Here is a 24207-nt window from a genome sequence, read left to right as displayed (position 1 = left end):
GAGGGACAGGGATGCAAATGCCAAACGCTGCCCTCCAGGATCGCAGACCCAGAAAGGCCAGTTTCCTCCCTCAGCTGAACAGCCAGAGGGGATGGGCGGCGTCTTGGCAGGGCTCTGGTTGGCTACACAAGAGTTCGTCTCTACAGGAACTTAACATTTTATAGTAGTCTCCCCCCTTTATGCACAAGGGATACTTTCCAACACCCCCAGGGGATGCCTGAAACCAAGTCCTATATATACCGTTTTTTTCCTATATGTACATACCTATGATAAAGTTTAATTTATAAATTAGGCACCGTAAGAGGTTAACGATGATGACTCATAAAATAGAACTATCATAGCCAAATACTGTAACGAAAGTGCCGTGAACTTGGTCTCCCTCTCTCCACCTACCTTCCCGTGCTGCACTCACCCCTCGTGTGACATGAGATAGTAAAATGCCCGTGTGTTGGGATGGAGTGAGGGCGTGACATGGGCATGGGGCGAAGCCGTAGGCTGCTATTGACCTTCTCACGACATGCCAGGAGGATCATCTACTTCCAGACCTTGGTTGACTGTGGGTAACTGAAACCATGGGGGTGGGGGGGAACGGCTGCACTGTTTAAAAAAACATTAGAAAAAACGATACATTCTGTTTTGCCCTGGGCATGTGTGGATTCTTCCCACAGCCAGATTTCTAGGAATGTTTGAAGTGGGAAGTTCTATCCCAGCTGCAGAGAGCCTGGGCTGATCTGTGTGGCCCACCCCCAAGGGCGACTTCTGCACCCCAGCCCCTCACCTGGCAGCACATAACTGACCAGACACACGTAGGCATCTGTCTCAGACAAGGAATGGCTCCCCTGACATTTGCACACCCCCAGTGACAGGGAACTCATTACTATAAACAGAAAGGCCAAACTAGACTGCTCTCTCCCTAGAAAGTTTGGCAATATATTTTGGCTCATGCTCCATGTATTTTCTTTGCTCCAGGCCCCCTTTCTTTTACGTGTTGGTCCTGTTTCCTCTGGTTTTGCTGTAAACATTTTCTAATTGATTTGAAAAAGAACTGAGAGAAGCCAGATTCGCCCAAGCTCTCCTCCTCCCCCATGTCAGGAGCTCAAACCCTTCCCCACCAGGGCCAGCGGAAGGCTCAGCCGCTCCTCCTCACCCCCTCCTGCGCACAGATGAAACCTGTTCCGCCTAGGACTGCCTGCCTGGCAACTGCCGGGCTGCTCTCTGCTCTCCCCTTCGGTGTACCCCACTCCCCACCCGCGGCCCGCCACCCAAACAGCCCGACACTTGCATTTAATACCTCTTTAAAAAGTAAAGAAAAGTAAAGAAGGGGGATGGGAGGACGAAAGAAAGAAGGAGAGAGAGAAAGGGGGAGAGAGAGAGAGAGACTGGGCAGGGTGGGGGCAGGGTGCAGGGAGGAAGAAAAGCTGCATCCAGAGAAGCCCAGTAAAGTGCATTATTGATTCAGGACTCAGAAAATGCTTAGAGAGTAGGAAAAGCGTTCTGCTCTTTAAAAGCTTGTGCAAAGCCTAAGCTAGACACATGCAGCCTTCCCAAAGAGGGCCTGCTCTGCTGACATGAATATTTTATCACGGAGGAAAAAAAAATTGGCATAGAGGATTTAAATGCTGGGGTGCGGGTGGAGGGCAGGGCGTCCAGTGGCCCCCTCCTCCTCTCAGCAGCCCTAGGCTTCCCCGCTGAAGAGCAGAACAGTGGGGCCATGGTGGTCCCTAAAGAGGTCCGGGGCTGGGGGGAGGGCAGAGCACCCATTGAAAGGGGAGGGTCCAAGAGGAGTGAGGTTGAAGCCTGATCCTGCAGCCCCTCCCCTAACCTTTGCCCTGCCCGCCCCCCACCCCCCCAGATGCTCTTTATAAACCACCAGTAACACCTGCCCTTTCAGCTCCCCTGCCGAGCCCCAGAGGCTGCCCCTTCCGAGAGATAAAGTCCAAACCCAAACTGCCCCCCACCTTCCCATGCCCCTCCTTGCCTTGTTTCTATTTTTCTTTCTTCAACTTCCACATTGAGTATTTTTATTGGCACCAGACATTGAGATCCTGATTTTTCCTGCTAAATTTCATTTTCTCTATCCATGACAATCCTGTGAGCTAAGGCACAACTCCGAATTTTGTTTTTCCGATGATGAACGGGGGCAAGGATAGGTAGGCAACGCGGCCAATGTCACTTTGGTGAGCAAAAGGCAGAACTGGGGTTAGAAGCTGCAAATGAGGTGCTCGGTGGGCAGCCTAGCATGCTATCCCGCCTCTCGTTATATCAGCATTCCCTGGTTTAGGGGCGATGGAAGGGATTTTCACACCATAGATGTCTTTACGAACTATTTTATGATCCCATTGAAGTCATTTTCCTGCCTCGTTAGACATCTCGAGTCTGCTTCCTCTCTTGATGCCCCTGCCCTGCCTGGGGCTTTCAGGATGGGGCAGCCCCCATCTGGAGCTCCTCCCCTCCACCCACCCCATGCAATGTCTGCTTGGCCATCTGTTCCTGACCACTGCCACCTCACCCTCCCGCCCCAGAGATGAGCACTCAGTCAGTTTTCCTTAGCAACTTCTGGGGTTAATATGTGCTCCCCAAAGGTGGAGCCGGGTACCTGCAAGGAGCTTAATTAAGGTTTGCAGAGTGACTCCCCCTCCTCGGCAGGTCCCCTGTCTGGGTCCCCCAAACTCGATAGGAAGCCTTGGGGGTGCACACAGCACCCAGACGGATGGGGACGCATGGCGACGGCCTGTGCCAACAGCCACAAGCCGAGATGGTCAAGGGTTTCTCCCTTCTGGTCTCCAAGGAGTTAAGAAGCGGTGGGGCAGAGGAGAGAGGAAGGACTCCTGGGCCTTCTCCACCCAGACACAGCTGGGCATACCCCTGGACAGGTGCACCACTCTGTGCAGGAATCCTTTGGTGGGGGTGGGAGTGGCAGGGCTGAGTCCGCAAGGTTTCATTCATCTACTTATTCACTTCTTCATCCACTATTTCTGAAGGTCCTCTGTGTGCAAAGTGGTCGTGGGGAAGCAGCGATCAGACCTGGCTGCTCATCAGAATTCCTGGAAGGGGAGGGTATGCAAATATTCCCCGGCCCTAAGGCCAGAGATTCTGCTCCGGATTGAAAGCATATGTGCTGCCTAAGCGAGCACTGGATTGAAAGCAAACCAGCCAACCAACCAAACCTGGCTGCAGGGACTCAGATGCCCGGCCAGGTTCGGGAGCCTGGTACAGTTGATCCAAAGAAGGGCACCGATTCTATGACATGAGCCCCGCTATCACCATCACCCCCACAGGTGAGGAGGGACCTGAGGCCCCCAGAGGCCAGGCACTGACTCAAGGTCACACTTCCGGTCACCCAGGCACTTTGACCCCTTACGAGAGCATTGAGCCCTCTGCGGTGACCCCAGAAAAGCCACCCATGGCTTGGTCCCCACAAATGGCCCAGATGACAAGCCTGGATGGGAACTGGCTGGGATGGTCAGGAAGCCTTCCTCGGGGAGGTGGGATTTCAGAAGGGCAGGCCGGCAAGATGGGTGGGCGAGGTATGGACAGGTTTAGGAAGATTTAACCGGGCTGTGAGAGGAGTGCCCTACGCAACGAGGCCAAACGAAGGCCAGACTGGTTGTGCAGAATTTGCACAGGGAGAGATGAGTTAATGCAGCTGGCAGGGCAGGGGCCTGGTGGGGAGCGTGGGGGATAAGGGCAAAGGGGCGGCCTGGAGCCAGCAGCCGTCTTGACATTTAGCAGCTGCTGGAAGGCCCTGACTCTGGCCAGCCAGCCTTCCTCCAGGAAGATGGGTTAAGAACCTGGGAACAAAGGGTGAGGGACACGGAGGGGAGAGTTGGCACCCCTCGGCCCACCCCCCGCCCCACACCCAAGGCCGGAGCAAGGATGGCATGCCTGGGGCTCAGGCAAAAGGACCGGTTCTGAGAACGAACTCTCTCCCCTCTGGCCTTTGAATTTAAAAGATGGCAAGACACTTCAGGCTGGAAGGGATCCAGTGCAGTCCTAGGAAAGACTGCAATGGTGGTTCTCACACTCGGCTGGGCCCGGGAGCACCTGGGGAGCTTGGCTGAGCCCCAGTGCCCAGGTGCGCCCCAGAGACGGTGTGGTGGCTGGCGGGGCGGGGAGCGCACAGTTTCTACCTTGCAGCCTGCTGAGAGCCGGGGCCCTGGCAGACCCCCGAGTCTGCACAGCTCCTGGCCCCTGCCTTTTCCACTCCCCGATTCCCAGCGGCCCACCTGGGTTCAGAGCCTTCCAGAAGGTCGCCCAGGGGTGAGGAGATAGGACGGATGGAGGAGACAGGCACAAAGTCGGAACCCCCTTCCCCGATGTGGAGGTACCGCTTACAGCGGTTCTCAGGTTAGCCTCGTCTGGGGGCACCCTGGACCGGCTGCATCACACCCTCGGGGTGGGTCCCGGCTCTCAGGCCGGTTCAGCTGCCCAGGAGGTTCCAGCGTGCAGCCCAGGTTGGGGCCAGTGCCCCGAGGACCCTGCCGTGGGACAATTCTGCATCTGGGAGTGGCACCTGGCCCCCCTACCCCTCCTTCCTACCCCTCCCCTCTCTGTGCCTGTCCCCCAGGCTGAGAGGCTGCCAGACATTTGGGGAACCCGGGTGGGAAGGGGTGGGCTGCCCGTGCCAGGCAGACAGGCCCGGTGGAAGGCAGCCGCCACACTCCCCCTCCCCACAGCTCCCTCCCCCCTCTATTTTTAGGTCCATTACTGTCCATTGTTGGGTGTATTTCTTTTCCCACTCCTTCCCCAGAAAAACAGCTCAGCTTCCTCCAGGCAAAGCCATCTCGCCTTCCCCAGAGCTGGTGCGTGGGAGCGTGCCCGCTGCCAAATAGACATGATATAAGTGAATTATCAAATAAGTGGATTAGCAGACTCCGCCATGTCTCAAAGGGGGGGGGCTGGTACCCGCCACCATCACTCACTGCTCCCCAGCCCTCCTTCCTCGGGTTGACAGGGTGTGCTGGGCGGGGGAGAGGCTGACAGGGACAGTATGCTCACCCAACGCAGAGGGCCACAGGCACGCACGTGTGCACACACACACAGATGACAACCAACTCAATCCTTCAGGCACTTTCTAAGCTACTCAGAGTGCCTCACATCAGCTGCAAACGGCCTGGTTAGCAGCTAAGTGCTGGGGCCAGGCAGCCCAAGGTAGAGGTGCCACGCTCCTCTATTTCAATGCTGTGTGACTTTGGGAAAGTGCCTTAACCTCTCTGAACCTCGGGTTCCTTGTATTCAAGGGTATAAATATAGGATCTACCAGAAGTCTTCTGTGAGGGTTCAATGAGCTTGTTTAGGTCGAGTGCTTGGTATACAGGAGGCGCTCAATAAATATAAGCTACTGGTCCTCTGAGGAGAAAGAGGTAAAATCAAGAAAATCCTCAGATAATAGGACCATTCAGTTACAAGAAGACAAACATTGATTTTCCTGAGTGTAAGGCCCCCCAGAGGGACCACAGGGGTCCATGGGCGGACTCAGGGTGGTCTGGGAAGCCCCACGTGTTTGCAACCGTGTGTGTGTGTGTGTGTGTGTGTGTGTGTGTGTGTGTGTTGTTCCTGAAAGAGCACCATGAATCCCCAAAGGCAGGAGCCCCTGCTCTGGGGTTTTGCTGCTGAGATATGGGTTGGTCTCCGGCTTTGCTTGTCCCCTCTGGGTCCTCCTGGGTGCCTGGGACATTACTGGTTTTTCCCCTATCTCTCCCTCTCCCTTCCCCTCTCTGACTCCCTCTCCAAGTTTAAAAGTCCCAAAGGCTAGAAACAGAACCAGGGGAGGCAGTGGGGTTCTGAGGGTGAGCATGCAGGCAGGAAATCTCTACTCGAGACTTGCCTTGAGGTCACCCAGCTCCCGGAAGCCAGTCCAGTGGGGAGTCCAGGCCCCGGGAGCCCAGAACCAGCCCAGTGCCTGCCCCAGAGCTGTCGGTGAGGGTTTTAGATGGCCTGGAGCGGGGACAGGGACAGTGTGCCCTTTGGCCAGCTGGCTTCTCCTTCTACTGTCACCTGCCTTTGGCTGTCTCTTGATTCCCAGAGGGAGGGGACACCCCAAGAACCCCAAAAGGGCACCACCATCCACGTGGGCTGGAGCAGAAGGAGGGAGCTTGAGGGTTACGCACGGGCTGCATCTCCCACTGGCCTCCTTCTCACCTTTGCCCAACAACAGACTCCGTTACGACCGAGGGGAAATGTCCTGGTCGTGTTTCATTTCTTTTTATTTCCCTGGTCGACACTTGGAGTCAAGTGGACAAATGACACGGGCAGAAGGAGGGAACTGGAATGAGACACTGAGGGGTCCAAATGGTCCCACAGCACCCCGGGCAAATGGCTGGGGGACAAGGATGCCAGATCGTTGATGATGGGCTGAGTCCCTTTATGGGGCGGGGGGAGCAGCTCTAGAGTGTCCCCAGGTTTAGGTGTGGAGGGCAGATCAGATGTGCAAAATTTCTGCAGGGAGAGATAGGTTGCATTTCTCTAAAGGAGGTGACCCCTGCACAGCCACACCTTGAGATCCTGGGGCCCCTTCCTGTCCACCTCTCCTGGTGCCGCCACAACTTGGAGCGCTGCCGCTTGCGGGTAGGCTGGGATGGGGACCTTGGCGCCCTCTGGGCCATGGAGAGCCAGCTCTGAGCGCAGCCCCATCACCAGGGGCTCACCCAAGGGGGCCAGAAAGCAAATGTTGTAACCTTACGTCACATCTACACTGAAGGGGCAGCCCGGGCACCCCACTGGCGGCAGGTGGCTTTCAGGCAGGCATCCCACGTTCCCCACCAAATGCCATCATGTGAGGTCAAATCCCGGGCATGAATGCATAGACAGAGACCTGGTGTGGAACGCCTCATGTCCCCAGGGCTCCAGTCCCCTCTTTCAGGAAAGCCCAGGACCTACAGTTGAGACTCTTGGGTCTGCCGTCCCTCCCTAAGGGCCCAAGGAAGTCACTCCATCCTGTGGGGCCTCAGTTTTCCCTCATGTTCACAGGAGCCCTAGGACTGCCTGGGGGTGGGGGGCTCAGGGTCCCGGGTCGGGGGCAGAGGGACACCAGCAGCCCAGTCCAAGGAGCCCTCTTTTCCCTGAACCATTAGTCCCATGGGAATAGGTGGAATGAGGTACTTCATAGGTATTGAGGTTCCTCTAATCTCTAAGACCCCTTCCAAACTGCACTCCCTACTTGAGACAAAGGATAATTAGCAGCCCATGTCTGTGGTGGGACAAAATGAGACCCAGGCTCCAGGGCCCTGCTGAGCAGGTCGGGGAGGGGGCGCAGCGGGAGCTGGAGAGGAGACACTCCGAGACCGGAGAGAAGTCACAGGTTGGGCAGCCCTCCCCAGTTACCCTCCTCTGATCATCAAAGCTAACATCTCAGCCTAAAAGCTAGGTCAGGAAAAAAGGAGACACGGAGGAGGAAAAGAGGGAGGGGAGAGAAAGGGAGAGAGAGGGCGTGAGCATTTGGGCTCCCCCTCCTCAGGCTTCACCACGGCATCACATTAAATGCCTGTGATCTGAGTTCAAGCCCAGACTCTCCACTTAGCCCTGGGGTCCCAGCTTCCTCATCTGTAAAATGGGGAAAGTAGTTTTTACCCTGTAGGGTATTTGGGAGGGCCCAAGGAGACACTGTGCACGGGATGCTGTGTTTCCAGGGAAAAGATGGAGAGCCCAGACGTCAACCCTCCATCGACGGTCAGTGGATTGTCCACAAGGATGACAAGAACATTTAATGGAGAAAGAAGAGTCTCGCCAACAAATGGTGCTGGGAGAACTAGCTATCCTCGTGCAAAAGAAGGAAGCCGGATGCTTATTTTACACCATATACCAAAATGGATCAAAGATCTAGACATGAGAGCAAAAACTACAAAAGTCTTAGAAGAACACATGAGGGTAAACATTCACGACCTTGGATTTAGCAATGGTTTCTCTTGATATGACATCCAAAGCACGAGCAACAAAAGGAAAAAAAATAGATCAATTAGATTTCACTAAAATAAAAAAAAAATGTTGTGCATTAAAGGACACAATCAAGAGAGTGAAAAGACTAACCGCCGAGTGGGGGAAATATTTGCAAATCATGTATCTGATAAGGATCTAGCACCTAGCATACATAAAGGACATGTACAAATCAACAACAAAAAGACAACCCCGTGAAAAAAATGGGCAAAAGACATGAATACATATTTCTCCGCAGAAGATACACAAGTGGTCAATAAGCCCAGGATGCCCAGCATCATTAGTCACTAGAGAAAGACAAATCAGAACCATATGAGATGTCGCTTCACACGCACTAGGTTGGCCATAATAATAAAAAACAAAAATGGGAAATACGCAGTGCTGGTGAGGATGTGGAGAAATTGGAACCTTGTCCCGTGCTGGTGGGAGTGGAAAGCGGTCTGGCTGATGTGAACAACAGTTTGGCGTTCCTCAAAAACTTAAATATGGAATTACCATACGACCCAGCAATTCCACTCCTAGGTATATGCCGCAGAGCAATGTCCACACAAAAAGTGTACACAAATGGACACGGCAGCATTATCCGTAACAGCCCCAAAGTAAAAGCAACCCAGATGTCCATCAACTGCTGCACGAATGCATAAAATGTGGTCTATCCATACAACGGAATCTTATTCAGCCTTAAAAATGGAATGAAATACTGACACCTGCCACAACATGACGAACCTCGAGAACGTACTGCTAAGTGAAAGAAGCCAGGCACAAAAAGTCACATGTCGTATGATTCCATTTGCAAGAAGGGTCGAGGATAGGCAAATCCATAGAGACAGGAAGCTGACTAGTGGTCCCCAGGGCCTGGGGAGTGAGAGCTAATGGAGACGGGGATTTCCTTTTGGGGTAATTAAAAATGTCTCAGAACTACATAGAAGCGGTGGTCATACAACAATTTGAGTGTACTAAATGCTATGAAACTGTATCCTTAAAAACAGTTAAAAAGGCAAATTTTATGGTCTATATATTTTACTGCAATAAAAGATGTTAATGGTTCATTTCATGTCATGTGAATTTCACCTCAATTTTAAAAGAGTTTTAAATTCTTTTAAAAATGGCCTCATCAAAAGAAAAAAAAATCCTTTAACCGTGTGCAGTGATGGATGTTAACTAAGTTTATTGTGGTGATCATTTTGTAATATCTACATATATAAAATTGTTATGTTGTACACCTAAAACGAATACAGTGTTATACATTAATTATATCTCAACTAAAAAAAAAGAATTTAGAAAACCAGAGGGAAATTATGTGATGTACTGTTATATTTTTAGTGCTTAGCTTTATTTTTCTTTGTTTTGATATTCGTTTGTGAGAATACTACAATAAAGGAGTTTGAACTTGAAAAAAAAATGTCTAGCGCTGTGCTCAGCACTCAGAACCCCTCTATCTGCGCTGGGATCCCCCATTTTGTCTGTCTGTGACCAAAGCTGAACCCTAGCCTAGATTTCTCCAAACTCCCAGAATCTACTTGGCCATCCTCCAGGAGCGCTGGTGAATCTACGCACACCACATCTTGGCACAGTGGGGGAAACTGAGGCTAAGGGGCTTGACCTGATGTACCAGCAGCAAGGAGACTTTGCCAGAACCCGGTACCGCCCGGCTCCCCTCTTGTGCTCGTCCTGCTCTCACACGCTGCCCTCCCCTCCCCGCCAGCAGTTGGTGTGTGCTCAGGGAATTAGAAACACATTTTCATATATTTAAGCAAATCTGCTGCTGAAGAAAAACAGATCAGAACCTGCAAAGTGAAGCCGAGCAGAACCAGTTTCCGCATCATCTGCCGCTTCCTAGTTTCCTCGGCACTTGGTGCCCCGCGCGCGTCGTGGGCCAGATGGACCCTGGCCAGGTCTGAGGCCGGGGAGCCTGGGCCACGGGGGCCGTGGGATGGGAATGGGACTCTACACCCTGGGCCCCGGTCCTGGGGTGGCCAGGGCCGGGCGGCGAGGGGCCCCGCTCCTTTGAGCCTGCCATGCTCTGTTCCGGCCCCTGGGCTCAGGGGCTCCCTCGGGCCTCTGCCTGCCCACTGTTCCCCTCCTCCCCTCCCCCCCACCACATCCTTGGCCTGACACCCCCTCCTCCCAACATTAAGAGCCAGACAGAAGAAGGGTGAATCCCAGCTCCACCCCTGAGTGGACCTAGGGAAGCCTTGGTGTCTCTATTCATCTGCCTGATGGTACAGTAAACACCCCGCCCATAGGCTTACAGGGGGCGGGGGGTTACATGGGAGGAGGAGGTCGCATGGCTTGTCCCCTCCCTGGCATCCATGCGCTCCCCCCTCATGTTCCCTGCACCCCCCACCCCATGACCTTGTACATGCCATTCCCTCCGAGCGAGCCGTCACTCCTCTGAATCCCTCCGACCCTTCACCCCAGACCCGGGCCCCCCATCTCTGAACTCCCACAGTGCACGCGGACTCTACCTCCCATTCCTTGCCTGGTCGACAGCATCATCTTCTGTCTGTTACGCTCTACTGTCACTCCTTTTGTCTCTCCAGCTAAGTTCTGGGATGGAAAAAGAAAATCCCTTTTTTTGGAACATTCATTCTGTGCCAGGCACCCAGCTGAGGGCTCTCTGAGGCTTGTCTCATCTCATCCGTCAGCCTTCCTCTGAGCCTGTGGTTGCTGCCATCCCAATGTTCAGATGAGAAAATCGAGCCTCGTAGCACCGGGGACTTAGCCAAAGTCTCACAACCCAGAGGGACGGGATAACTGCAGCTCGCATTTGCCCCTTCCCGGATCCCAAGTTCTCATCCACAGCGGGGGTAGCCTGCCCGTCTGTCTGTCTGTCCATCTGTCCATCCCCTTCCTCCCCGCACAGGGGTTTGAGGCAGCTGGTGATAATACATGCAACGCAGGAGAAACATGAAAATATATTAAAAACCAAGGCTGGAGAGTGTAGAGATGGAAGAGGAAGATGAGCTTGGGGAAGGCAGGGATGTGTACGCTGGAAAGTTCTAGATCTTCTGACACTCTTTGGAAAGCTGTCCCCTCCAGGCCCTTTCCCCTCCCCACTGCACTCCAGTTGCACCGTGCCCACCCTCCATGGGGTGTCTGGACCCAAAGCCATTCCCTTAAGAAAAGTAAGGGGCAAGGATCTCACGCATGTGGGTGCTGACCTCCCAGCAGCGCTGCCCCGGGCCTGTCACTCAACTGCTCCCCAGGAAGGAGACTTCACTGTGCAACAAGATGTCATGCATGGAACTATTCTTGTCCTGAGCTGGGCCCTGCCTCAGGCATTTCAACAGAATGAGCCGCCTTAACTAAGGGTTGGGTGAAGCTCAGGTTCTAAAGTTGCTTCCTACTTAAGAACAGAGCCGTGCAGACCTCCTGGTATTATCCGATCGCAAATCCCACGAACCAGGGGCTCCGATGGAGACACGCAGGAGATTTAGTTGCTTCCTCTGCCCTGATCGAAACCCTAGTTCTTCCTGTAAGATTCAGTTCTAATCTCTCCTCCTCTGAGAAGTCTTCCCGGATCACACCGACCTTCCACTGGCCCAACCATTTGTTCATTAAACACTTACCTCACACTGACTGAGCCAAGAGGGAGGTGCTGGGGACGGAAAGATGAGACAGCCCTACTTCTGGGGAGCTCACAGTCCAAGGCAAAAGCAAACACCAGGAGCACAACAGCCCACATGAATGAGTATCTGTCATATGCCAGGCGCTGTGCTCATGACAGTCGTGATTGTGTATCCTTTAATAGCAGCAATTGGAGGAAATAAGGCTCAGAGAGGTTAAGCCTCATGCCAAAGGTCACACAGCACAAGGTTCTAACCTCTATCTCTCTGCCCCTAGGACCCGAGCCCTAAACCACTAGGCCAATGTCAGTGAGCACAATGACAGGGATGTGACCAGATGGGGGCCTTTCTACCCACCTGGGTTAAGGAATCAGAGAGAGCCTCCTGGAGGAGGTGGGGTCCAACCTGAACCTTGAAAACTGAGCTGGGGTTTTCCAGGTAAATGTGGAAGCCTTGGAAATGAAGGAAGGAAGGGAAGACATTCCGGGTAGAGGAGGTGGCCCAGGCAAGGGCGAGGTGAGAAGCGTGGCAGGCTGGAGCACACAGGGTCAGCCGGAGTGATGGGCCTGCATCCCTCCGGGGTTCCCACCTCATCAGCTCTGTCTCCCCACGCCTTGTTAGTAGTGTATGTTGGTAACATCTGCCGTGCTCTCTCTTTGAGGAGAGGAGGGGGCGGGGGTGAGGTGTTCTGCATGCTCTCCCCTTCGGGTTTGGGGGCCAGGAACACAGAGGGGGAACGAGGCCTGAGCCAGTGGGCCATCAGCTTGGCACTCTTTGGTGGGAACATTTCGTGAACATTGAGGTCAGGCAGAAGGCGGGACATCCATGACCTTGATTCTACATATGGTGTTCAATGTCACGGTGAGGAGGGGCTCGAGGACTCAAGGATCCACTTGCCATCTGTCTTAATCAGCCCAACTGTCCCCTTGGGCGGGGAGATAGGGCCATGTGCTCTGCATTTAGGTAAACTGAGGCACAGAGAAGGTAAAGCAGGTGCTGAGGAGGAAGGGTGCTCAAAGACACACCTTCATGGCCTTTTCTTGATTTCCCTGTCAAGCCCAAGACCAAGACTCCTGTGCATGTAAAGTCTTGGATAAAAAGTTTAATGTTCATCTATTTCAAAATCAAGAGGATCAAGATTGGATTAATGATCATATCAAAGCCTGACGCTAGAACAGAACTCACTCTCTTCAAGCACTTGTACATATTCTGAGAGAAGCATTTCCTTCTCCCAGGAAGCTGGTGGGGCGGGCAAGTCACCCCCCCAGTTACAGATGAGGAACCTGAGGTTCAGAGAATCTAAATGACTTGCCCCAGATCACCCTGCCTGAGAATGGCAGAGCTGGGATGGGGGCTTGGGTCCTCAGACCCCAGGTCTGTGTTTTCTAGACAGGATACCCACAGCTTCTCTGTGGAAGCTTCCAGAGGGTCTCAGGGACATCAGCTCCCAGCTCCACTCCTCACTCCCGGGCCTCCTGCTCCTCAACATCTCCTTCCACAGGGACTCACCACATAACCCACAAAGATCCCCCGGGAACATCAGCCACGGGTTGCACCCACCACCAAGCAATTACATAGGGCAGCCGTTTCTCAGACCATACCCTGCATGCCTCTGAATCACCTGGATCTCTTGTTAAAATGCAGTTTCTGACTCAGCAGTCTGGGGCTGGGCCTGGGATTCTGCATTTTTAACAAGGTGAGTCCAAGGACTACATTTTAGGTAGCAAGTGGGGACCTGTAGGATCGCTTTAAACACTACCCGCCTGGTCTGTGGCCAGCACCCCACCCCCTTGCTCTTCCCCACCTCCCCGCTTCCTCACCATCTCTCTCCTGAGACTCAAGCGTTAGCTTTTGTCTCCAGAGGCACAAGGAGAGTGTTTTGGGGCGCACTGTGGGGCTGCTCCCCATACCCAACAGCACAAGGGTTGAGAAGCCTCTTTGGGTACCACCTCCCCCGCCCCCTGGGCCCTGCAGCGTGGCCAGGCTGGCCCTCTCCCGCTGGCCCAGAATGGAGGGTGGAGGGCTGCCTGTCCTCTCCTGCAGTCCTCATTGAAATTTTGCCCTTGCCCTCGGATCCTTGGTTGAGAGCTCATCCCTATTAATTCTCATTGTGCATTTAGAGCCGATAGGTTTTTATTTATTCATTTATCTTGGTCTTCTCCCCCCTCCCCTTCCTCGCCAGGCTGGAATTTACAATTCAGTTCTCAGGTGGCCTTGCGGAAGGACGGGAAGCCTGGCGGGAGGGAGGGTCTGCACCCTGAACCCCGAAAATGGTGGCTGCCTCGTGGCCCCCCTTGCACCCTGGGGGTGCTCCAGGACTCACACACCCGTTGGCTGGATGTGGGGACAGGTCCAGCAGTGGCCACAGGGACCCCCTGGGCACTGGCCCGGCTAACGGGTACCATTAGGGCGCCCCCTGGTGGTTCACACCGCCGACCATGCCTGCAGGAGTCCGAGCTCCCTGACCACCCAGCGTAGGCCAGCTGCCCAGAGACCAGAAATACAGGGCGTGGCGTCCTCCAGGCTGGACAGAGGCAAAGAAGAAAAGCCAGGGGCACAGCTGAGGGCGTCCTAACAATAATAATAAGCTCATAACACCTACTGCACATTGAGCACCTACTGGGCCAGGTCGCTCCCCCGCCAGCCCTGTGCCCCGCGGACGGTATTAGCCTTTACAGGGGAGGGAACTGAAGCTCAGAGAGGGGAGGCCGAGCCACCTGGTGAATAAGCACAGGCTCTGGCTGCAGATAAGTTGCCCGCCCCCCCTCAACTGCCTTTGAAACTGAGTGACCTTGGCAGGATTTAGGCAACACTGTCTAATCCCTAAAACAGGATTAGAACACACCCACCTCAGAGCATCCTGGAGATGATTAAATGAGACCCACACAGGACCTGCTCAGGGGAGCCTGCACAGGGGTTTGAATCTATCTGGATGCGACCCCCTGCTCCCTGCAGAAGCCAGCCTCCCTCCGCCTGCCAGGCACAGTCCCCATTCTTGTTGGCCGCACATTTGTAATCAAAGGCAGAGCGGGATGGCAGCCCGTAATGAAATATTTAAGTCCATCAGACAGGTGTGGAGACACTGAGGACCCACCTATGTGGGAGATGTTGAAGACGCTGCTCTTCCCCTCCTGTCTTCCCGGGAGAGAAGGGCTCCCAGCTCCTCCCGGACCCCAGCGCTCAATAACACATGCCTGGGCAGGTGGGGCAGCCTTAGGATTGGGGGAGTGGTGACCACCCCACCCTGGCAGCTGCCCTGGGTCCTCCCTGTGAGAGTGGGTGGGGGCAGGGCCGAGGTCCAGAGCTAAGGGCATCCTGAGCCAGCTTTGGCCAGGAGAGGGCCTCAGACTTGCATCTGATGGCCATCTCCACCCCTCAAGCCCTTGACCAGAAGCTGGTCCAATGAATTATGATTTAGCTGCCCTGTCCCACACCCTTCCCCCCAGTACATTAAGGCAATGATTAATATTTAAGAGAAGGAATACAGTCAAGACTCTAATATGAGAGGCAGAGGTTGACTGTTCAGGGAATGTGTAGAGAAGTCTTTGCATGAACTGGGCTGGGTTGCCAGCCTAATGTTCAGGCTCAGACCTGGGCTCCACTGCCCCCCCGCCCCCCCTCCCCCGCAACATGGCTTTGCCCCTGACCTTCAGGAGCTAACCCCTTTGCTCATCCCTGAGCCAGTGAGGCCCTGGGATCCCCAGTGCAGTGGTCCCCAGGAGCTATCCAGCAACCCCCCCCAGCCCTGTGTTGCCTTCTTCCCTCCCTCCCTCCCTCCCCAGCTGGCTCCCTCGGCCCAGCCACCATCCACAGTGACAGCCTCACGACTGACTGCTGACTGTCCAAGAGGGAAGCTACCTTCCCAGGCTGACTGCTCTGTGATAGGAATGCAGCTCCCCATGGGACTGAGGCGTCCTCAGGAGCCCCGTGGGGATACCTGCTCAGTCCAGCCATAAGCCCAGAGACCCAGAGGCTCCCTCAAGGACACATGGAGACAGCAGCCACCCCAAAGATGACGATGAGCCCCTCCCATCAGCTCCTGCAGCCTGGCTGCCCGGCCCAGCCTCCTGCCGGGCACGGGGTGGGGGTGGGGGGTCCAAGGCACTGCTAAGTGGGAAGGCCCCTCTCGGCAGGCAGCTTAGCTCAGTGACTTCGGAGCCAGACACCTGAATCACAGCTTTACCACTTCCTGGTGGGACTTTGAGCCTCAGTTTGTCCATCTGTACAAGAATGACAAGAGCTACCATCTGTGGGGCACTGGCTCTGTGTCAGGCCGTCCTCAGCATTTCACATGTGCGAATCAGCTCACTTGCCCCTGCAATGCCCATTTTACAGACGATGGATCAGAGGCCCAGAGCTGCCACTGGTTCAGAGCCCACCCCCCAAACTCCTCCTTTACACAACAGAGAATCAGCCTGGCTGAGCTGACGGGGGGACTTGCATAGCAAGCTCTTAGCCCACACGCAAGGGGCTCCCATGAATGGTCCCGGCTATTATGACCGCTGTTGTTGTTGGTAACACTGACTACTGAAGTAGTCCATGGCTCTACGACCCCATCCTCCTCTAATTAAGGGCTCAAGTGACAACCCCTGAGCAGCCGCCGTCCCCTTTACTTAGCCAGTGGCTGCAGTCACTGCACATAGGGGTGGGGTTGAAAAGAGAGCCAGCCACACCGTCCATCCTGGTCTGACTCTCTCCTTCCACCCTTATGGATCCCCCCTGCACATCCATCAGACCTTCCCCCCGCAGATTTCCAGCTCTGTGAGTGGCATACGCTGACCTGGCAAAACCGTCTGCTGGATTGGATCAGGTGGGATAGGACGTGGTCCCGCAGAAGGATTGAACAGAGTGCAACATTGCAAAGAGTGCCCTGCTCCCTCGCCCAGGATGCTGACTTCCTGACTACGGAGGCGGGGCTTGTCTGCACCGGCCGGCCCAGGAACTATCACTACCATGGTCTTCCCAAGAGAAAACGATCTGGTGGTCAGCTGGTCAAGAAGGTACCCATCCCAGAGAATGACATCACATGACCACAGAGCCCTGGGGGTGGCCTTTGCTTTGGCACTTCTCCAAGGTGGGACAGCCATCTGCTCCCAATCCGAGATGCGGGAAAGTCAACCTTGCATCTGGTCCTCCCATTCTGCTCAGCCATCACCCGTCTGTCCCAGACCCCCTCCCCCTTGGCCTGAGCAAACAGAATAGCAGGGGGGGTGCTGACTTACGTGGGAGCAGAATCTCTCAGGGGGGTCTCCGCACGTGATGCCTGAGGGCTCCACCTTCACCTTGACGTAGTCCTTCAGCCGCATCACCTTGGGCTGGCAGGCGTAGAACTCCCAGGTGGGGCCCTCATCGGTGGTCACCCAGGACTTGCAGATGTCGTAGTCCCCAGAGGCCAGTGCGAGGCAGTGCAGGAGAAGTGCGAGCAGGTGCAGCATGGCTGAGCCGTCCGCAGGGGCGTGGCCCAGACAGGCCCTGGAGAGGCAGCGACTGGGTCAGGCGGGACTCCCGGCCTCAGCATGGAAAGTGCCACATCTACCAGGCAGCGGTGGCTGGATGTCCCAGGGACTCGAACACGGCCGGGATGCAAAGAGCGAGGAACTTGTTTCTTCCCAAAGACTGACTCGGAAAACTCAGAGCCAGCGTTTCTCAGACTGCTGATGGGCAGGTCAAAAAGTTGCCCATAACTTCGTGTCCTCCTAACCTTGGCATTGCACCTCTCCCAGAGGTGAATCTGATCAAATCAGGCAGGCTCTCAAATTGTGACAGTGGATGGAAATGGGAAAGGGAGCAAATCCTCAGGGATCTGGCATGAGGTCGGATCAGATTGCTTTTAATTTTTGTCCTTCCAATCAATCCAGGTCTTTAAAGGGCCCTGAACGTGTGATGTGCTCAACACAACTGCAAAACAACCCTCCAGCCTGCATTGTAAAGATAAAATAAAATCAGGAGGTGTACGTGTTAGCTGGAAACATGTTCCCTCTGTGGGACTGGGCTGGCATCTCAGACCAATAAAAGAGATTTCTTTTCATGTGGGCTTAAAGTGACAACAATTGTGTGGCTGGACTGCAACATAAAAAAGCGACTGAGGTTTTTAACTGGGGAGAAGCTTATTTGGCTCTGCTTTGTGGGGACAGGCACTAATGGGGGCCAGCTGACCTTGGCTGGTAGCCATCGGCAACTTATTATGAAGTTTCTGACACTTCGGCTCTCAATCCATCCAGGTACCCGGGGGCTGGCTTGTCTTTCATTGTAAGAGGGGAGGAGAGAGAGCTCATTAGCAACAACACCTGCAACAAATTAAAAAGAGAAAGGGGGGGAATGATAAAGATGTATAAGAACAAAAGCTCTCTGGCAAAATGTGCAAAAGATGAAGCTGCATTAGCAAGGTCTCCCGAGAAAACTGGGTTATTTTTATTAATATCAGAGCTGCACATTTGGAGATTGGGCACATTATTTAAAAGGTGACTCGCTTTTCCCCCCCCTTTTCTGGGGGTGTTAGGGCAGTAGAAGTGCCCCTGCTTGGGGTCACCGACTTCCCAGGACGTGCTCAGGGGTCAAGATTGAGTGGTGGCTTTAAATACCGTGACCAAAAAGTCAAAATGCCAAAGCTGTCACCACAGGAGCCGACAGCCTGTACCGGTAGGTACAGATCCAAGTGGGGGCCAACAAGTAAGAACCGGGTGCCGATAAATCTCTCCCCAAATTCTGCAATGGTCAATTTAATTTTCAACGCTAAGAAACTAGGGACAGTGAGGACTTCCGCAGAAGTGACGATGGTTTGTCATATTAGATTTTTCTGATCAAGGCCAAAATTTTGCAATCATCTTTGGAGGGTGTGTCTATAAATGAGTCACTATTATGATTATTGCTTTACTATTTTAAGCTACTGATAATTATTTAAGAGCCCAAATAGCTATAACTGAGACAAATGTTACATTGCAGAAAACATGACTCCAGTAATGTGGTGTGTTCCCGGACACTGGATACATCACCAGGAGAATCTGAGTCCGGCCAGTGTGGGATCCTGGCCAAAAATACTAGCCAATAGGGCAAAGGTTATGCAATGAGTCACAGAAGAAGCACCCGCGTTATTAATTATTCTGATTATTATACCTATGATTATTGCCTCTTAATCCCCAAACTGCTTCTCAGCATGATTCTCACCTGACACCTTCTTGGGCCACATTGTGCACGGATGAGTCCCTGAAGAGTTAATCACGTTTCCATGAAACCCATTCTCCCCCCAGACACAACACATTGCTGCCAAAAATGACAAACCGGGGAGGTGGACATTCCAGAGGGGGCTGGCCCCTCACCTGCGCTGCCCGAAGAAGCCCCCAGCCAGTGCCCCATGCTCTTGGTCGGGGCGGGTGGGGGGAATCATAAATCTGCATTAAGGCCACCCCTGCCCCCTTTCTCTGGCTGAAGGGCTCTTGATGGAGATGAATGAGGAGCCGAGGGGGGACCACATTTTCACTGCTCACCTCTGGCTGTTTAAAGAGAAACCTGTTATAGAACCTGCCTGGCCTTGAATGGGCTCCTTGCTAGAAACTCTCAGAAAGAACCCGCCTGGCGACTATTTTTACAACCTGAGAAAATGTAGTAAAAATAAAATAGCGCTGCCGGCAAAGGTTTGGATGCCTCTACCCAAGCTTCGAGCTGCCCAGAAAACAGCAGGTCCCTAATTAATTCTTCCAGCCGAGGACTCCCAACTGTTCGCTAACAGGTAGGGAGCTCCTGACGGGAGGCGACACCGGGCGCTGGCTGTGGGCTTCCTTCATCTGCAGGACCAGCGGCTGCTGGGGGTTGGACTGCGCTGTCCGCCGCACTGGCGCGGGGAGGCAGCGAGGCCGGGAGGCCGGGAGGCCACCGAGAGCGAAGTGCGGAGCAACTCGGAAATCTATTAATTGCTTTGCAGTTCTTTTGGTTTAAATGCTGCGCCTTCCCTGGAAAATGGGGTGTTGGGGGGGTAGCCAACAACAACCCAATCTGCTGGGGACGGGGTAACAAATGTGTTTACAACTAGTCAGTCAACCGGGCGTTGCTGGTATTATAGGGAGAATTGTGAGCTCAGCAAGCGAATATTACAGTCGGCTTCTGCCAAAAAGAAAAACAAAGAAACAACACACACACACACACACACACACACACACAAGGAGGGAGGAGAGAAGCAAGAGTCTCCGGAATAACGAGGCGGAAAGCAGGGAGAAGCCAGCCAGGGAAATTTCAGAGTAAGAGGTTGTATCCCGGTGGATCGTTTTCTCCTTGGAAAATAAATCTTCACCTGATATTATTAAGAAACTGCAGCTCCCAGAAACAAATAGAATCAATGCGCTTTATTTCTTTTAAGAGTCCTCAGGAACCGAGGGGGGCTGATAGCCAGGGTATTAAAACCCGAAAATTAGATTTTACCAGGATTTCTGAACTCCGATTTCTCTGTCTTATTGAATTAGCGCCTCTCGGAGCTGGCTGGGCTCGGAGCAGGCTCCTCCCGGAGTTGCCCGCTGCACCCTCGCCTCGTGGGAAACTTGGCGCTGTGGGTGCGGGGCCCCTGGAGGGCACTGGAGGAGGGGTACCCGGGGCTGCCCACCCCGAGGTTCCCTCTCCCTTCCCATCGGGGGCAGCCGGGCGGAGTGAGATCTGCCTTCAAGAGGGTGGTGCCCGAGGGCTAGGAAGGAAAGGGGAGCCCGCCGCGGCCGCGTCACCTTCCCGCCCTCCACCCCGGGCCGGGTCCCCGGGGGTGCTCCGGGCACCGCTAGAGCTTAGCTACCCACGGCCCGGGTGCCCCCTAGCCCTGGAACAGGGGCCCTATCAGCTCCCGGCGTCCCCTACGGCCTCTTGGCGGCCGGGGAGCCCCGGAAAGTTGAGGGCTGGGGGGTGGGGCGCGAGAAGGAGGCCTCGGCTGGGCGCGGGGGGTGGGGGGTCGGTCCTGGCTGGGCCGAGGGGTCGGGGTGGAGTCCGAGCTTCGGGTGGGCTGCACGGGGGCGTGCATCGCACAGGGGCGTGCCCCGCAGTCCCGCAGCTGCGTTTTGTCTTTCCCAAGTTGAGTTGCAAGCCCCGGCAGCAATTAATAAGCACGCCTTTAATAAAGGCCCCGCCGGCACCGAGGATCCCCCTCCGTGGGCACCGCCTCCCTCAGAGAAGACACCGAGCAGAGCGCCCGGGAATTAGTTGCCTTCTTTTGCCCGGCGCCGCTTTCCAGCAGCGCCCCGGCCTCCGCCGCCCCCCGCCCGGGCGGGCAACTTACTCGGAGCGGGCGGACCCCGCGAGCCCACGGTCCTCTTCCCGCCTTCCCGCTGCCTCTGCTCCCCCAGTCTGCGCGCCGCCCTGTTCCAGGTTCCACTCCACACGTCCCCAAGCCGGTCCCTGCTCATCGCCCTCCCCCATTAGCCCACCCCTCCACCGCACGGAAAGAAGTTTCCAGCCTGGCTGGCCAAGAGTTTCTCTGTGCAACTCACACAGACCCATCTCCCGGAGAGATGGAAAGGGGATGCGAGGAAGAGGGGGGCGGGGGGGGCTGTCGATGGTGGCGATTAAATTGGGGTGGAGGAGTAGCGCGAGAGAAGGGTTAATTTTCTTTTCACAAACACAGGCACGCATTCTTGCAACATCTATCCCCACCACACACACATACACACACGCGCGCGCGCGCGCGCGCGCACACACACACACGCGCGCGCTCACACACACGATGGAAAAAGACCCTGGTAGGAAAAAGCCAGCCGGAAAGACAAGCTTTTCCTTTAAGATGCTCCCACAAATGCACACTCACACACCCCTCTCGGGCGACTCCAGCCCTCCGCTAGTAACAGCAGCTACCGAATAACTTTTGCATCCGAGCCTTGCTGGGCCGCTTTAAGTGGCTCCGGGGCCCCGGGGAAGCTTGCATGGTCACCGAAGCCCTTTAAAAATGAAACCAGGCTGGCAAAGCTGCAGCCGCTCTCCCCCCCGCGCGCCCGCCGGCTCTCCCCGCCCGCCTTACCCCGGCTCGGAGCAGCTTCCCGGAGCGCAGACCCGGGAGGCCGAGGACCGCCGCCCGCGGGCGCTCCGCCTGCCCTGGCCGGCGCCGGGTGGGGGCGCGGGCCGGAGGGCTGCGAGCCGCGGCTCCTCGCCGCGCCGCTCCCGCTGCCGCTGTGGCCGCCGCCGCCGCGGCCGTCAGATCGGGGTTGGGGAGCCCTCCGGCCGCCGGGGGGGCCGCCCGCAGCCGTCCCGGAGACGCGGGCCGGGGGAGGGGGCCGCCCGCGCCGCCCGCATCGCCCGACCCGGGCCGAGCGGGAGGTCGCCTCTAACAAGTGCAAACTTTTTGGGCCCCCTGGGCGGCTCGGAGAGGACCGGCGCGCGGGCACCGGGCAGCCCCCGGCCCGGGTGGGCTTCGCGGCTGCTCGTCGGGGCGCCGGGGCATCCCCCCAGGCGCGGCGCGGGCCAGATGGCGGGGCGCTTCACCGCCCCCCTGCACTCCGCTCCAAGTTAATGCCGAGGCTAAATCCTCTTGCCATCTCTCACGATCACCATCGGGGCTTTTATCTCTCGGTCTGATCCGGGCTGCGTAACTTCCTCTGTGTGGCTTTAACACACCATCCCACCACGGAGCAACGGTCTTCTTAAAGGTGCAGGAAGGAAATACTGCGAGACTCGGGGGACACGCCACGGCCCGGGGAGGGGCGCCGCCAGCAGGGGCGTCCCGGCGGGCCCGCGGCCAGGGTGGCCCCAGCAGGCGGCCGCGGGAGCGAGCCTGCTCTGGGGGGTCGCTGCCTAAACATCTCCTCCCGGCTCGGGGGCCGGCGGGTCGGTGCGCGCAGAGCGCATCCTCAGCCCGCACGGGTCAGGCGCCGCGGGGCTGCAGCTTCCTTTTCCAAAACCCTGGGGCCTGACCGGGTGCCAGCGCCCAGGGGTGTGGGGGCTGCCCCATCGGCGCCAGGGAGGGGGCCAAGTGAGTCAGCCCACCCACCCCCAACAGCCAAGGGCTCAAGCCTGCCGCTCTGACTCCCTCTGTGGAGTGCTGCCACCCAGAAGGCCCCAAGCAGTGGGTAAAAGGGTGGGTGGGTGGATTTGGGGAGATGGGGAGGGGGAGCTATCTGAGCGCACAACCAGAGCCTGAATACCAGCTGACACATCGCCGCCTCCACCCTGATGGGCCCTGCTTTTGATGAAGCCAAGCCAGCTCCGGAGGGAGTGCAGAGTAGGGGGGCAGGAGGGGCCTCACTCCTGGCAAGCATGGGAGGGGAGCGGGGAGGACTCCTGCAGGGGGTCCCAGCAGAGGCCAAGGAGTTGGCAACACTGGGCAGCCCTGGGCTCTTGAACCCGCCTGGAGGGTTCCTGCCCTGCTGTCTCCCAGGGCTGTGCAGACAGCTTCCTCCATCTTCCAGGGGGACATGTGGATTTCAGGTGCTCCTGGCCTCCTCCAGGGTGGGTTCTCACTGCAGTGCTCAGGCAGCCAGCCCTGCGATTTGGATGCATCGAGAACAAAGAGCCTGAGGGCAGAGAGGGAGAGGGACTGGTCCAAGGTCACAGAGGGTGTCAGGAACAGGAGCAGGATGGGTCACCTCAGGGCCCCACCCCTCTGCCTCCTCTTACCTCCACCTTGACCCTTTCCTGCTGTTGGTTCCCCCCTTGGCTTGGAGAGGGGGCCCTACTGCTGAAAACCATTTCGGCTATTGTCACAAAGCAGGCAGACGATGCAGAATTAGAGACTGTCATCTGCTTTAATAATAATAACAGTAACAATAATTTAACATTTATTGAACACCTGTTTTATGCCAGGCTTCATGCAAACTGGTTTATGTGCATCAGGCGCTGATTCTTCCCAATGGACCCATGACTTAACTCCTTTTAGCAAAGTTATAGATGAAGCTTAGAGATGGTAAGTAGCTTGCCCAAGGTCACACAGCTAAGGAAGACTCTGGCCTGGGAGGCAGGGCTCTCTGGCTCCCAGGTGGTACTCTGTCACTGCCTGGCTTACTGGTTAACTTGGGGCACAGCACAGATTGCTTTGGGGCCTCAGTTTACCCATTTGTGAGATGTGAATCTTTCCTTTTCCACAGAGGGTTCAGAACAAGGCCTTCGAGTTCCTCCTCCTATACCCTCTCTCAGATCCCTCTCGCTGGAGAGGGGCTCACCCCGCAAAGATGTCTAGGAGAGCAGATCCGTGCCAACCCGGGCCACCTGCTCCCTGGCCTCAAAGCATCTAGTAGGAGGCGGCTCCTGAGAGGTGGAGGACAGATCTCAGCATTTGGTTTTTAGGCACCAGGCCTGCGGGCAGCAGTGAAAGGCACAGTGTGGGGCTTCTGTGTAGGCACGGTGAGTGATGACCCAGGTCGGTCCTCAGCCTGCTGTCGCCCCCAGGAAGGGTCATCAATTCCCTGGAAACACCCTGCTCCTCCATCATGACCGACACTGGATGCTGTGGGGAACAGCCAACAACACGTGGAGGAAGATGCTTCGCATTTGTGGTTCATCTAAATACAGTGGAGGGGCCTGGGGCGCATCCTCTTGTTATGGTTTAAGTGACCCACATGCAAAGCTCTGGGCCACTGGAAACAATGTTTACAACACCTCTCCAGCCCTACTCTTCCCAGTCCTTCCTGCCTCACCAACAAGCTGGTGCCAACAGACTTTTTCAGGGACCCATCTGGAAACTATCTTCTGGTCTCCCCAGTGCCAGACCCTGGAAATTATGGGATGATAGAAAGAGCACTGACCTGAGTCG

At 55.6% G+C, this 24207-nt stretch overlaps 1 protein-coding gene across 4 annotated transcripts in view; it reads right to left on the bottom strand.

Annotated features, from left to right (window-relative positions):
• The window catches only part of NTNG2 (netrin G2), a 67899-nt gene extending 46227 nt beyond the window's left edge, over positions 1–21672 (bottom strand). For 3 of the 4 annotated variants that reach the window (XM_036079750.2, XM_036079754.2, XM_036079755.2), the window contains exons 1-3: positions 21484–21672; positions 17658–17788; positions 16724–17419 (exon numbers count right to left, since the gene is read on the bottom strand). In XM_036079750.2, the coding sequence (XP_035935643.1) occupies positions 16724–16936 (213 nt within the window). In that variant the 5' untranslated portion in view covers positions 16937–17419; positions 17658–17788; positions 21484–21672. The remainder of the gene's footprint in view (positions 1–16723; positions 17420–17657; positions 17789–21483) is intronic. The other variant, XM_036079756.2, reaches the window with a different exon arrangement.
• Positions 21673–24207: the final 2535 nt, after the last annotated feature.

This window comes from Halichoerus grypus, chromosome 14 (genome assembly GCF_964656455.1).
Source record: "Halichoerus grypus chromosome 14, mHalGry1.hap1.1, whole genome shotgun sequence".
NCBI classification, from domain to species: Eukaryota; Metazoa; Chordata; class Mammalia; order Carnivora; family Phocidae; genus Halichoerus; species Halichoerus grypus.
This window is presented reverse-complemented; position numbering and strand designations above follow the sequence as displayed.